This window comes from Vicugna pacos, chromosome 34, assembly GCF_048564905.1.
Source record: "Vicugna pacos chromosome 34, VicPac4, whole genome shotgun sequence".
Taxonomy (NCBI): Eukaryota; Metazoa; Chordata; class Mammalia; order Artiodactyla; family Camelidae; genus Vicugna; species Vicugna pacos.
In genome coordinates, this window is record NC_133020.1 from 10,869,312 (window position 1) to 10,883,692 (window position 14,381).

The 14,381-nt window shown below is 34.2% G+C and overlaps 1 protein-coding gene across 1 annotated transcript in view; it reads right to left on the reverse strand.

The window, feature by feature from the left end:
* Positions 1-14,381, reverse strand: part of PIK3C2G (phosphatidylinositol-4-phosphate 3-kinase catalytic subunit type 2 gamma) — a 269,311-nt gene that overhangs the window by 46,418 nt on the left and 208,512 nt on the right. The window contains exons 27-29 of the mRNA XM_072954194.1: positions 7,370-7,559; positions 6,753-6,874; positions 2,981-3,089 (exon numbers count right to left, since the gene is read on the reverse strand). Of these exons, the coding sequence (XP_072810295.1) occupies positions 2,981-3,089; positions 6,753-6,874; positions 7,370-7,559 (421 nt within the window). The remainder of the gene's footprint in view (positions 1-2,980; positions 3,090-6,752; positions 6,875-7,369; positions 7,560-14,381) is intronic.

Genomic DNA, 14,381 nt, shown 5'->3' on the forward strand with positions numbered 1-14,381 from the left:
ACTGAACTATTATCCTCCCACCCCCCAGTAACCTTTTCTTGAAATATATTGACTCAGTCCACTATACTGCATGTGATTAAAATAATTCACACTCCGACTGGAAAATAATCTCATCGAATGTCTTTCCAAACTCCAAAGGGAGAAAAAAGGTTGTTGAACTGACAGCTGAGAAAAATAGGGTTCTTTGACCCTTTATTAAGTCCTGCAGTCCTCCAGTTACGATGCCTGTCATTTACTTAAGTTTAAACTATGTCTGCATTTACAGCCTGGTATTATATAAGTGTTTCTTAGGTCAGAGTATAACTGAAGGATTTAATGAATATGCAGAAAATTATCAAATCACTATGTTGTAAACCGGAAACTAATATAATATTTTAAGTCAACTGTACTTGAATAAAAGTAAAAAAGACTATGGAGTCCAGGAATGGTTTGTTAATTATTTAAGTCTATTTAACCCACTTGAGTTTTATATGCTGTACTAATAAAATATATCTATATCTGTATTCATAAACTTAATATGTATGTATTCTTATTGTTTTATACAACCAGAGTTTGTTTAACATTAGTCACATATCTAATCAAGTCTGCACTATCAAGGGTACCTGGGTGAGAGAGGAGGAAAGAGGAGGTCCACAATATTTTAGTGAGGAAACCTATTCTAGAGACAATCAATATAAGTGCTTCTGCTCTACACTCACAACTCAATCAACAATGGACATTTTACAAATGCTAATTATTGATATAATTAGAAGTATGTTAAAATTTTGGAGAGAGGATGAGGAAGAAGAAGTAGAGCTATTAAATCCTCATCGCAGAATATTTATAAACTTAAAAACTGCTTGTTTTCTTTTTATTGTATCTATGTGAGATAATAGATGTTAACTAAACCCATTGTGATAATAATTTCACAATATATGTAAATCAAATGATCATGCTTCACACCTTAAAAAAGCAATGGACAGTATTAATTAGCATCGTTCATGTCAAAGATGAGATTTTGTTCATAAAGACTGTAGCTTGTTTATTAGCAAGATTAATATTAGAAATAGGCTCTCATTGGTGACATTAAAGTTATTCCAGATACGTGGATTAGCTAAAAGTAGTCCATAAAGAGTCTCCGTTCTTGCATCAACGGCCAAAATCCTAATAGTCCTTGTACCTTTTACCCTTAGGGATGATGTTCAATATAAATCCCTTAAGGACCCTATGTCTAGCCAAGCAGGCTGGAGGACTGTGTTAACTTGGTACCTGCCTCTGAAACTTACATGTGTCTCATAGAAACTTTTCATGCAAGACGCTGATAGGGACACTTTAGTAAAGGGAGATGGTGCTTCTTTGAGTCCTCAGAAGGAGTTGTTCCAGCTGTGTGCATGTGTAGGTTGTGTGTACGTGTATGTGTGCATGGGGAGGGATCTTAAGAGTCCTTTTTTGACCCATATGACAGAGGGGAGCAAAACTGGGGTCTGGCATTTATCTTTAATTCTTCAGGCTACTCTCAGAATTAGTGGTGAATAGTACCAAATACCTCACTAAGAAATCCTTAAATACTTTTTCAAGTGGAAAGTGACCACAGACTTAGATCCTCTAAAATAGTTACTATGAGAGAAGAGGTTCATTAGAGCACAGGACGGGGGTGAGCAGGCAGAAGGGCAGATAGCTCTGAAAGCGGAGAGGTAGCATGGGTGATGACTGTAGCTCTAAACTCCCATTTTTTGTGATAATAAATTAGGTCATTTAGTCCAAACCTCCTGCTGAGAATAACTTGAATAATTAGACAATTTGTTTTTAAACTTTGCTCGAAAGTGTCAGAGAGCTAACAAGATAGTGAAGAATCACCAGACTAGGATCTGGGCAAGACAGATGTGGGGATGTGAGCTTGGGTTTTGGCACCACTTTCTCTGTGGGCGTTTACTGACACAGGTTGGGGCAGCGGGACAGCTGAGAGGTAGGGCAGCACTTTCGACCACCTTGTATCTTCCTGATTCTGAAATCTGGTAATGACTTCCTAGGAAAGGAAAGTCTCTCTATTAAACAAACTTGAAAACAAATGCTAAAGAAAATGTTAAGTCAAATCCAGTAATACATTAAAAGGATAATACATTACAACCACGTGGAGTTTATCCTAGTACTGCAAATTTGTTTAAAATTAGAAAGTCCATCAATGTAATTCATGTAATTCACCACAGTAACAGAAAAAAAGGAGAAAAACTATTACTGGATGATCATTGATCAGCCTAAGAAATCTAGAAACAAATTTTTGATAAAGTCAACCTTCTTCATTGTAAAAACTATTCACAACCTAGGAATAGAAGGAAACTTAAAATAATAAACGTTACCTATAAAACCTACATATTTAATGAGAGAATAGCAGACACTTCTTCCCTAGATTCAATAATAACATAAGTATATCCACCATTGCACTTCAACATATATTGAAATCCCTAGAATATAAAATATCAAGAAAAAGAATTATAATTTATAAATATTGAAAAATTAAAACTCTTATTATTTGCAGACAATATGATTGTAAGTAGAAAATTCTAAAACAATACAGATAATTATTAGAATTAGAAATAAAGTTAGTAAGACTGTTAGGTAAGATGTCAATATACAAAATCAGTTCTATCTATACAATGGAGAAAACACAGAAAAAGGATTTTTAAAAGTTACCATAAGACATCTAGCATAACATAGTATTTTTAAAGCCACTATGCACAGAATAATAAACTATTACTGACAAAAAATTTAAAATATTTAAATGGGTATATGATAAGGGACTGGAAGATACTAAGGTGCAATTTCAACCAATATCCCAGTTGATTTTTTTCATAGAATTGACAAGATAATTTTAATTTGCACATTTGTTGACTAAACATAGAACTAAAAAATGTTATCATACAGTATTTTAAAGTATTTTCGGTAATAGTACATAAAATTGTCAATATTTTATGTAAAAATATTAAAGTAAATTGTAACATACGTTTGCAACATCATATGATCCATTTAATATCTGTTCCATGTAATGATTTAGATCTCGGAATCTTTTGTGATCTGAATTTGTAAAAGGTAAGTGCCACCAATGAGGAAACCTGTTTTAAAAGAAAAAAAGTGTAGCTTCATTAGTTTGAAAAGTGGCCTCTCAGAATTGTTCATGAAGCTACAGCTGCATCAGATCAAAGGGCCAACGAAAGCATTTTTCAAAAAACCATAGAACACATGATTTATTCTGAGACTTTCATTACCATGGCTGTGGTCACTTGTGCAATTTTAACTGTCACTGATATTAATACTAATTTAATTTAACATACTAAATTGCTATATATGTTCCTTCTTACTGTATTTATGGCAGACCACACATTTTGTTCTTTAAATACATGTGGGGGCTTGATAAATACTTTCTGAGGTTTAATGATTCATAATTTTTCAAAAAGGTCAGATGGTATTGTTTCTTCTGGGTTCACTAGAGATGTTGCTTCACTAACTAAATTAAACATTTTACTGAATGACAGATGCTTCCATCTGGTCTTAGTCTTTTGGAACAAAGTGTCACTTTCCCCAGAGTCTGAGTTGCAGAATTTCCTTTGCACTATCTGACGATTCATCTTGATGGGTTAGATGATGCTGAAGACCAGTTACGGGGTGGGATGACCTGTTAATGGGTAGCATTTGGCCACACATTTTGCTGGTTAAATATGTCTTTTTAGGAACTACCTAGGAGCTTCCCCTGACTGCTCCTTCATACTTCATAGTTCTGCTTCTTTGATACAGACCTTTCCCTAGGCAAAGGAGCATGGGGGATGGCAAAGGGTTATCAGCAAACACACAGAAGTTATGTGACAACTAAGACGTCCCCTCCACTGCTTCCTGTTGGAAATGTCAGGGAGCTCCAAAACAATGTCTGTGTATTTAAATAATTGACCTTTTTTTTTAAAGGTCTCTTGCAGTTCTAAGATTTAAAGTATTAAAAATTTTCATCCAGACTTAGTTATTCATAAAAATTAGTACCATACATAATTAATCAAAATAAATACATTTGATAAGTAAATGGCTTTTGCTGGTTTTAAATATTAATTTGTATATCTGTGGATGAATTTTCTTATTTCTAGAATGACATGGAGTTCAACATCAATTGTATTCCTTTGTAGATTTTTTGTAGATGCAGGTACTAAAAAATCTTGTGTACAACTAAGTACATGAGAATTGAGGAATTCAGCTCTAGTGATGTCATGCAATTGTTTGGAATGCTTTCAACTTATATGCCACGTATAACATAGTAATCAGTCCTTGAAAGTGATTATTTATGATCTTTCATCTGATGGTGCCATCATGTCCTCCCTTACTTTTGTTCAGACCCCAGATTAGGAAACACCTGACCTGCAAACACATTTGATGCCTTGTTATTAGAACAGCAACACCAGTACTTCGATTTCCCCTTTATTTCACCCTCAGACATTATTTACTCACTGGGACAGTGTACCAAAGTAAACTCCTGGATGGCTAAGAGAAGAGCCGTGGGGAAAGTAGACGAGGGAAAGGAAATCAACCTTCCCAGCAGATTGCTTTTAAAGAAGGCCATTAATTTCAAGGAAAATTGAAATTATGCCTGTGTATTCATGGAAGTTACCAAGAGGTACAAAGAGCCTCATTGTTTTGAAGGCCACTGTTATATGCTATGACTGATTTTAATTTTATTCTTTATGACTCTGACTTTCTGATCATACTTTCCAGACTGGGTTTACATGGTTCTCACAGAGCTTCTCTTAGTAAATTTAGGAGTCAGAGGAAATCACACCTTCATTCTTCATCTATACGCGACGCGACGCTGTAAGCCTGAGCTCTGCTGGGATTGTCAGCATACAAATATTGCTTAGGGCACAGAGGACTAAATGTTCCTCCTCTCCACACATTGCTTGAAAGGTTTTAAAATCCATTTAGGTACCATTAACAGGCAGTAGTTGTTGAGCAAAGCAGAATCTTAACTAAAAGCTGAAAACTGAAAAGAGGTATATGGAGAGATTATCGGCACTTTGAGGTTCTACAAGTTATACTAATATGTATTGGGGAGGTAAAGGTGTAGAACAGAGACATTTTTGAAATCTAAAAGGACAGCTGTTTAACAAGAATGAGCGTACTTCCAAATCATTCATTAGTAGGGTAACACTAAATTCAATACTTTTTAACAGAGGTACTGGGGATTGAACCCAGGATCAAGTCTGCGCTTAGCATGAGCTCTACCACTGAGATATACTGCCCTCAAACCCATCTATTTTTCGGTAATTCTTAAAGCTGATGTTGCTTTTAAAAGTTTCCACAACGACATTCCTTCCCTCTCAATCCCTTGAATGTGCTCTGACTCTAATCTGTTCACTTCCTGGTGTTTAAAGCATCCATATTTCAAAATCTCTGTGACATTTGCAAGTCTGGTTTTTCATGAATGTAAGCTACTCAGTCTTCAACAATGCACACTATCTCTCCAACCACTGACGACTTTGCTGAGATTTATATTTTGAAAACTGACTAAATCCTGAGAGTCTAGTAAAAAGCCACATGTACAAAGTATGTCAGATGAGGTACTGACATTCACATTGTTAAAGGAACTGTTTACTCAACAAAAATCCTGGTACAGCCATCTCTCCCTGTCTACAGGTTCCATATCTGTGCATTCAAACAACTGTGGATGGAACCATTTTAAAAAAAAATTCCAGAAAGTTACAAAGAGCAAAATTTGAATTTGCTGTAGGCCAGCAACTATTTAAACAGCATTTATGTCGTATTTACAACTATTTACATAGCATTTATATTGTACTAACTATTACAATTAATCTAGAGGTGATTTAAAGTACAGGAGAATGTACCTAGGTTATATGTAAATACTATGCCACTTTATGTAAAGGACTTGAGCATGCAAGGATTTTGGTATCCATGGGAGGGATCCAGGAACCAATCCCTGGTGGATACCAAGGGACTACTCTACAGATAAGGTAATATTTGATTTACCTAACTGCACATATCATAATTTCTAAACAGTTCACCTTTTTAAAGTCAAGATACATCTCTGGTATACACTTACGTCTATAACCTAAATTCGGCTATTTCTAAATGAGGAAGGTTTATTTCAACAGAAGTTATTTTCAATTACATTCTTAGTTTGTTTATGCTTAATATTTTTCATTATAACATGAACGGAAGCAATGGTTTTCAAAGCTGCAAAATGAAGATAACAAATTAAATTTAGATAATCCATGTCCAAGTTAATGATTAATGATAACAAAAGTGAATTGATATAAATAAATTTTACTTGTATACTAACTGATATTAATAAATTATAATTTTCTGGTATAGCAAATAAATATATCAGAGCTTTTTATTACAGTTATTTGTTGAAAGTGAAGATATATCCAATTTAGCCCTGCATTTTCAATTATTTTATTTTTACAGAAAAAACTAAAAAGATCAAATTTAAAAACAGGCAAATAAAACAATTTTCCTGAAATGGATGAAAAATGAAATTGGCTCTGAATTTTTTGGTCTGCAAAATCAATGGCTGAGAGCAAACAAAAATTGAAAACCTTGTTCTGTTTTATGAGACAAAAGGTTCTTTACTGAGGGCAGTGTAGACTGCCGGGATAGGTTCAATGGCACTGGGATGAGAATGCTGTGTTGCTCACAAATACAAAATCCCATAACCATAACTTTTCCTTATGTTCAAGGACAAGTACTGAAGGCAAAACACTGTCGAGGACAGTCCTTACTCTGGGAGGGTCAGTGATGCAAACTGCTTTTGAAGTTGGCTGTGAAGTTTTGAAAACTGGTCAAATGACTTTTCTGCCAGGCTTGTTTTGTTGTTGCTGTGAGTCACCTGGATCAGATACAGCTGCAGAAGACAGACAGACAAAATCAAAAGATGGCAGTATCAACCTTTAATACATTCTAACATCTGGCTTCATGTAAACTAAACAGAAGAAGAACGCTTCTGCAAAAAAATCATCACAAGAGATATGAGATGCAATTTGTAAAGGCAAAATTACCTATAAACACAGGATATAAAGATATCAGAATCTTAGGTGCTGGGAACAGACTGCCTAATTTCTGCTCTTATTTTCTTGTGGACATTTTAATTAGCTCTTGATTTATTGTCTACCACAGGGCAGGATCTGTTCTCTTTGATGGCTCTCTACTAAGAGCTTTGGTTGTTATGATTTCTCCTTGGAACATCCTCTTTAATGGCACTGCTGCTCAAACTGTAACTGATTTTTCATTTGCATAGTAAAAAAATTCATGGGATAAGGAAGAACGTGTAGCACAGTGAAGGGAAGTCTGAGATGAAATCAAAGGATATTTAAGTCAAGATGACAGATTTGAGACTTACGTGACTAGTTTTCTTGCTGAACCCTAAAATTGTTGCTCTCTGAATCGACCTGGTTGCACTCAGCACACAGGATTCCTGGGGAAATGTCTGTGAAATAGATTTGGCAGGGCTTATGGCTGTCATTTGTGCAAGTATGTGGATCAAGTTATTCAATTTAACAGGGAAACAGTCCAGACTCTCCTTGATTTTCCTAGAGAAATAAAAAAGAAAAGATAGTGAGTAACAGTCCCTGAGCTGACTCATTTCACTTAAGATTTGTTTCCTTGTGTCAGATGTGGAGGAAAAAGTCAAGGACCATGCCTGTTTATTTGGAGCCCAACTATTAAACATTATTTTTATAAACTTTAAATTCACATCTTGAGTTGTTAGCAAATATGAAATATAAAACTGTAATTGCAATATTTATATTTTTAATTTTTAAGTTTGTTGTCTATTTTTAGGGATGATTTTTAAAAAAGTAATTTGTATATAATTATTTAAAATATTTACATAATTACAGAAATTAAATCTACAAGACAATGCATATTCCAAGAAACCCAGCATCCACCTCTGAACTCTCTACACTCTTTCTTTCTTCCCCCTATATTTAACACTAAAAAAAAATTTAATTTTCATTGCTTTATTTTTTAAATTTTAATTTTATTTTTGTCTACATTTGTGTTCCTCTGTCAACTATCATTCAAAAAAGTTGTATCCTAAAATACTATATTTAATATACACATATTTTATACAAAATGCTTTTCACTCTGTGGTCTTTTTTTATTTTCGGTATTTTTTGGTGTGTGTCTGCTTTTTAATTTTTTTTTTTTTGTATTTAAGAAGGTCTGCAATTGTGTTCTAATGGTATAATAAATATCTTTGGATAATTTTTTTTTGCCTCTGTACCCTCTTCTCCAGTATCTGACATGTGGTGTTGTCCCTTTTCTTTCAGTTAATACAATAAAGCAAACAGTCTGCTTATTTAATTTTCACAGGTGTTTCCTAGTCTACTTTCATTTTTATAGAGTTATTCTATCTCCATCGTACAATATCTCCACCGTACATATTACGCAGTTTGTCTTGTAACTATCACGAAATCTCATGCTCTCTCTTCATTCCTTATGCCACATCTCTGACTATCTGATGTTCATTTTCTGGTAAATTTCTCACGAAGTGCTCAAGGAAATAAGTTTCTGAGTTCTGGGTGTTGATAATGGTTTTTCCTGGCCTTTATACTTGAAAGTCAATTTTGCTGAATACAACATCCTTGGCTCACATTTTCTTTTTTGACGGTCATGAAAATATTATTTCATTTTCTGCTGGGATAAAGGATTACTGCCCAAAACTCTGATGACATACTGAACTTCTTTTCCCTACAAATGACTTGGTCTTTTTGCGTAGATGCTTTGAAGAAGTTTCCTTTTTCCTCAAAGTCCAATAGTTTTTCCAAAAATATGTCTCAGGTTGGTTATTCTGGGGAACTTTTCTCAATATGCACACGTCCTTTCAATATGTAATTTCAAGTCTTCCTTTTTCAGAAAATTTCTTAAATTATGATGCTAGTAGTTATTAAAATACTAAATATACAATTTAGTTTTGAAACTGGTTTAATGTATTACTTTGGTTTTCTTTTTTGGGGACTTCATTCTCAGTGTACTGGATCTTAATTGCCTTTCTTCATTTCTTTTTTGTTTTAAAGATCCTCTTTCTTTTTCATCTTCTTTTCTCTGGAGGCATTATCTGTTGTGTTGTTTTTATTTCTTCTGTGTTATTTTCAGTTTACTGTTTTTAAAAATATGTTTTCTTTTATTATCTAATTCTTTTTTGGGCTCAGTCACCGCACTTCTGAGTTCTTTCTAATTATAATCTATATTGTTCCTTCATATCCTTATCATTTAAAAAAATTTCTTTTAGTTCAATTTGAAATGTAAGGATACAGTTTATCCCTTCGTTAGAAATGTCTTTGTGGCATACTTTCATTGAAGAGATTTTATTCTGCATCTTATTTCTTTTTTTAACTGTAATTTTAACATTCAGACATGATCCATTTTGTTTACTCATTTTAATATGAAATTAGCATTCCTAAGCTTTAAGGAAGGAGTAGAAGATTTTCAAGGGTCTGAAGCTCTCTTTTCTGTTGTTATCACAGTGGTCAAAAAATACTGTTTCAAACGTTCTAAGATATGCCTCTTTTGCTTCTGCCTTGCCCCCAGTTTTTTTCTGGACTTTGGTTTTCCTTTGCTCCTATGATCTTTCTCCTTTCATTGGATTATAATTCCAGCAGTTTCTCTTCAGCCTAGGACTTTTGCATAGAAAGAAACTCCAGTTACCTTTGAGAGTTTATAGACTTCTCTAATCTTTTCAGATTTGCCACAGAACTCCTGCCCTATGACTTGGAGTTTGTAAAAATCCTTCCCAGTTTAAGCTGGCTGGGAATCATGCTTGAGAACCCAATGCTTGGGTTCTTGGGAATACCATGCTACCTAGTTTTGTTGTAGACATTGTCCATACATTTTGGGTTTTGCCACCTTATTTGATCTGTCTGCTTTATGGAAGAAATTACAGGGACACTAAAAAACTTGACTTTTTATGATACACAATTCAGGCCATACAGTAAAATATTAAGTAAAAATGTGAAAAGTTCCTTTCATCCTTCTTCTATTACCACTCTTTTCCCCCATAAAGAGCCTCTATGAACAACTTGGTATTATTATTTTGAGCTTTCTCTATACATTGGTGCAAACCAACACACACACACACACACACACACACACAATTTTCTCCCATTATATGCCAGGTGCATGTTGAGATACAGCCAAAAAAAAAAAAAAAAAAAAAAAGACAGAAATGCCTCCCCTTACAGAATTTATATAATGCGAAATTCAGACCATGATGAAATAAACATGTAAAAATACGGGATATGAGAAAGTAATAAATACCATAGAGAAAACTAATAGAAATTGGGGGAGATGGAATATGGGGTGGGGAGACAGAATACAGGATAGGGACAGTGTTGCAATTTTAAGTAGGATAGTCAGGGATAATCTCACTGAAAAGATGAGTTGAATGATTTGACAAAGACCTTAATTTGCCAAGAGCACAGGGCATGGGAATTTCTGATAGAGCAAATTCTAGGCAGAAACAACAGCTCATCCAGATGCTCAGCGGTGGATGGATGACTGGTGCTTAATAGAGAGCGAAGAACGGCAGTGTAGCTGACACAGAGGGAGGAGGGGAAGAAGGGAAACAGACAGATCCAGGGAGCACGATTTTGTAAGAGTTCTGAAGTAGTGTGGGACGGAAGTAAAAAAGACAGGAGTAAAAGAATCCCAATCATATGAAATGCTGTAATTTGCTTTTTTAACTTTGTAATATATTTTGGAAGACAAATTTTATAACTGTTGCATAGTAAATAGCCCCCAAATATTTGTTGAATGAACAATCTAATTCAGAAAGTAGAGTTAACCTTTTTTTTTTTAAATGATCAGTATCTGGAAGTATAGATGTACAATGATTAACCTCTTTATTTATTTTTTAACTGCAAAGACTGTTCTTCGTTACTGATTCAACTTTGTCCAATACCAAGGGTCTATACTGCACAGGCTTGTTTCTCGCCTTCTCATTCTGTTGCTCTTGACAATTTGTCCTTCTCCGTGTTAATACTACACTTTCTTAAATAACTAGAACTTAACAATAAGTCTTGAAAATTCTTCTACCTTGCTCTTCTTCAGTTTTTTTTCATGATTTTAGACCCTTTAACCTCCTGAATATATTTTAGAATCAGCTTATCAAGCTCACTCATGCACAAAATAAATGTGTAAGGATTTGAGCGGTATTTCATTGAAACTACAAATTAATTTGGGGGAGAATTAACATCTCCACAGTATTGAGACATGCTATAAACACAGCATATTTCCCCATTTAGTTAGGTTTTATTTTATAGCTTGCTGTATCATTTTAGAATTTTTTCTGTGGATGTTTTGCATATCTTTTGTTGGCTTTATTCCTCATTTGAGTGTATTTTTTGTGCAGCAAATTGTAAATTCTAGCTTTTTCTAAATTCTATTTTAACTAATATTTGATAATATATGAGTAGATTTTTAACTCATTAACTCTAACAATATATTGTATATTCTTATGAAATTTGTATGGATGCAGTCATGTTATCTGCAAATAATGCCAGAGTTCTCTGTCACCCTTTGCACTGCTAATACCTCCAGGTCCATGTTAAGTGGAGGTGGTGACAGCAAGCATTTTGGTTTGTTCCTGATTACAAGGGAAAAGCTTTCAATGTTTTTCCATTAAGTATACTGTTTTCTGTAGGTTTTTTAGCTACAAGTTAAGGATATTTCTTTCTATTCTAAAAATGAGTGATTCTAAATTTTAATAACTGCATTTTCTGTATCTATTCAGGTGGTCATATAATATTCCCTCTCTAAATTTTTCACTACTGAGTCTTTTTTTTTTTTAACATTTTTTATTGATTTACAATCATTTTACAATGTTGTGTCAAATTCCAGTGTAGAGCACAATTTTTCAGTTATACATGAACATATATATATTCATTGTCACATTCCTTTCTCTGTGCTACCATAAGATCTTGTATATATTTCCCTGTGCTATACAGTATAATCTTGTTTATCTATTCTACAATTTTGAAATACCAGTCTATCTCTTCCCACCCCCTGCCCCCTTGGCAACCACAAGTCTGTATTCTATATCTATGAGTCTATTTCTGTTATGCATTTGTGCTTTGTTTTTTTTTTTTTTGTTGTTGTTGTTGTTTTTCAGATTCCACATATAAGTGATCTCATATGGTATTTTTCTTTCTCTTTCTGGCTTACTTCACTTAGAATGACATTCCCCAGGAGCATCCATGTTGCTACAAATGGCGTTATATTGTCGGTTTTTATGGCTGAGTTCACTACTGAGTCTTGAATGTTTATCTCATAATCACTTGCTTTACCAAACTCTTACATCAAAAAATTTAAAAAATTATCTGGAATTATTTATTGTCTTATTCAAATGGAAAATAATATAACAAAACTAAAATGCAGAGCATTACTATCAAGATAGAGGTATTATTATATTTTCCCGACATTAGTGGGAACGCTTATAATTGTTCACTTTAAAAACTATGTTTTTATCTAAGTTTCCTTCTAGTCTGAGATTACTAAAATTTTCCAAGAGGAACAGGTGTTGAATATACTCAAACACTGCTTTTCTAGGTTGGCATCTATCAGAGTTCTTGTGCAACGCCTTTTTCACAACGAATCCGCCATGTCCTCAATATTAACAATGTAGTTCAGTAATGCTTAATAATGTCCCCCTCATTTTTATAAAACTTCAAGACCATTTATCTTTTTCCAGTATTAGACTTTTAAAAGAGTAAATTCCAATTTTCCCCATTATTATACATCCATCTTGGCCAAAATTTGCAAAGAAAGCTAAAAATGTGACGCTGATCATTATTCATTTCCACAGTGTACATTACTTCTAAAGACGTTCTTTGACTTTATGAATTTATGGGTACATAGTGCAAAGTAAAACATTCATTTCTTTCCTCATCAGTAGTTTAAAGACATGAAGATAATAATAATAGTAAGAGCATAATACTAATCATGATTTATGGAGACTCTATCATTCATTCACTCATTCAGCAAATATTTACTGAGCGTATTGTATGCGTTGGGGTGGAAAGCTGTGGAGTGACAGCACGTACCCACTTCCCATGAACACACAGGCTTACGAATCATAGATCTTAAGCCCTATGTACTCACCCTCACAAAATCTCAGCTATGTCCACGCCTTATTTTTACATTGCCCAACAGTTAAGATGTAAGAAGACTGGAGATGAAGGATGAACTTTTATGATAAACTTAGGGTTATGAGGCAGACTTTCACCTAAATCACCTCCAGTTTCTCAAGTGGCAGATCTAACAGGTCAGATAAGACAGTGTTGTTAAACATGACCTCGGCTGGGGCTGGGGACCTGAGAGGTAAGTTTCAGGCCTCTACGGGGATCTGAATTATCCAAGTGACAGTTCTCTGATCTATCTTATTTAATGGCAGCACTAGCTGGATGATGCTTTGGAATAGCCACATAAATCCAAAGCAACAGCTAGAAGGATTCAGTTCTTAAATTTCCTAAGGAAATCCTCCAGGCAGTCTTGATCAACACTTCTAACTTCCTGCTAGGCACTGTTCTAAGTACGGAGGCGAAGGAGGGAAATCAGATTTCTGCCCTCAGGGAGTATATATCCTTTGACAGGCACTGCACTAAATGCCTCATGTTAATCTTTTCATCCTTAGAGGTAAGCATTAAAATTATTTTAACAACAGATAAGAAAATGTCCATGAGGTTAAATGCATACCAAAGGTGGCATCATTTTGAAAATAGCGATGAAAAATTCCAATTTATGCTTATTCGATTACAAAGTCTTTGCTCTCATTGTGGATTATTTACAATGAACAGTTTTTCAACTATGTCTTTAAGAGAGAAATAAACCAATAGACTTAGTATGGAATTCCCAGGTGGAACAAAGGCACTAAAACAATGATCCTTTAATTTTTACACAGAAATAATCATTAGACCAAAAAAAGAAAAAAAAATTAACAGTATTTCTTGCAGGGAACACAGTCCAAAGAGACATACGATCAGATAAAATTTCTTAAGCTGTAGGACCCATCCTAAAAATGTGTACAAATTCTCCTCTACTTCATAACATCTGCATCTTTTTATACGATATAAATATTTCAAATTGCTTACATTAGAAACCACCACTACAACAGGTTCCTAGATATGTGTGTGTGAACGGGCTATTTATCAGCCTCAAAAATACTGGGTTCAGTCCAGGAGATCTGATCTTTCATGTCAGGTTTAGCCTATAGGCAGATTATTTACCCCTCAGATTAAATATTTTTTTTTTGAACTCACGTTTATATCAATATGTTCTTACAAACGGTAAACGTTTCTAGCAGCTTCATGAGCCACGTCAGAGTAACCATTGAAGACAGACACCTAAATGCTGTG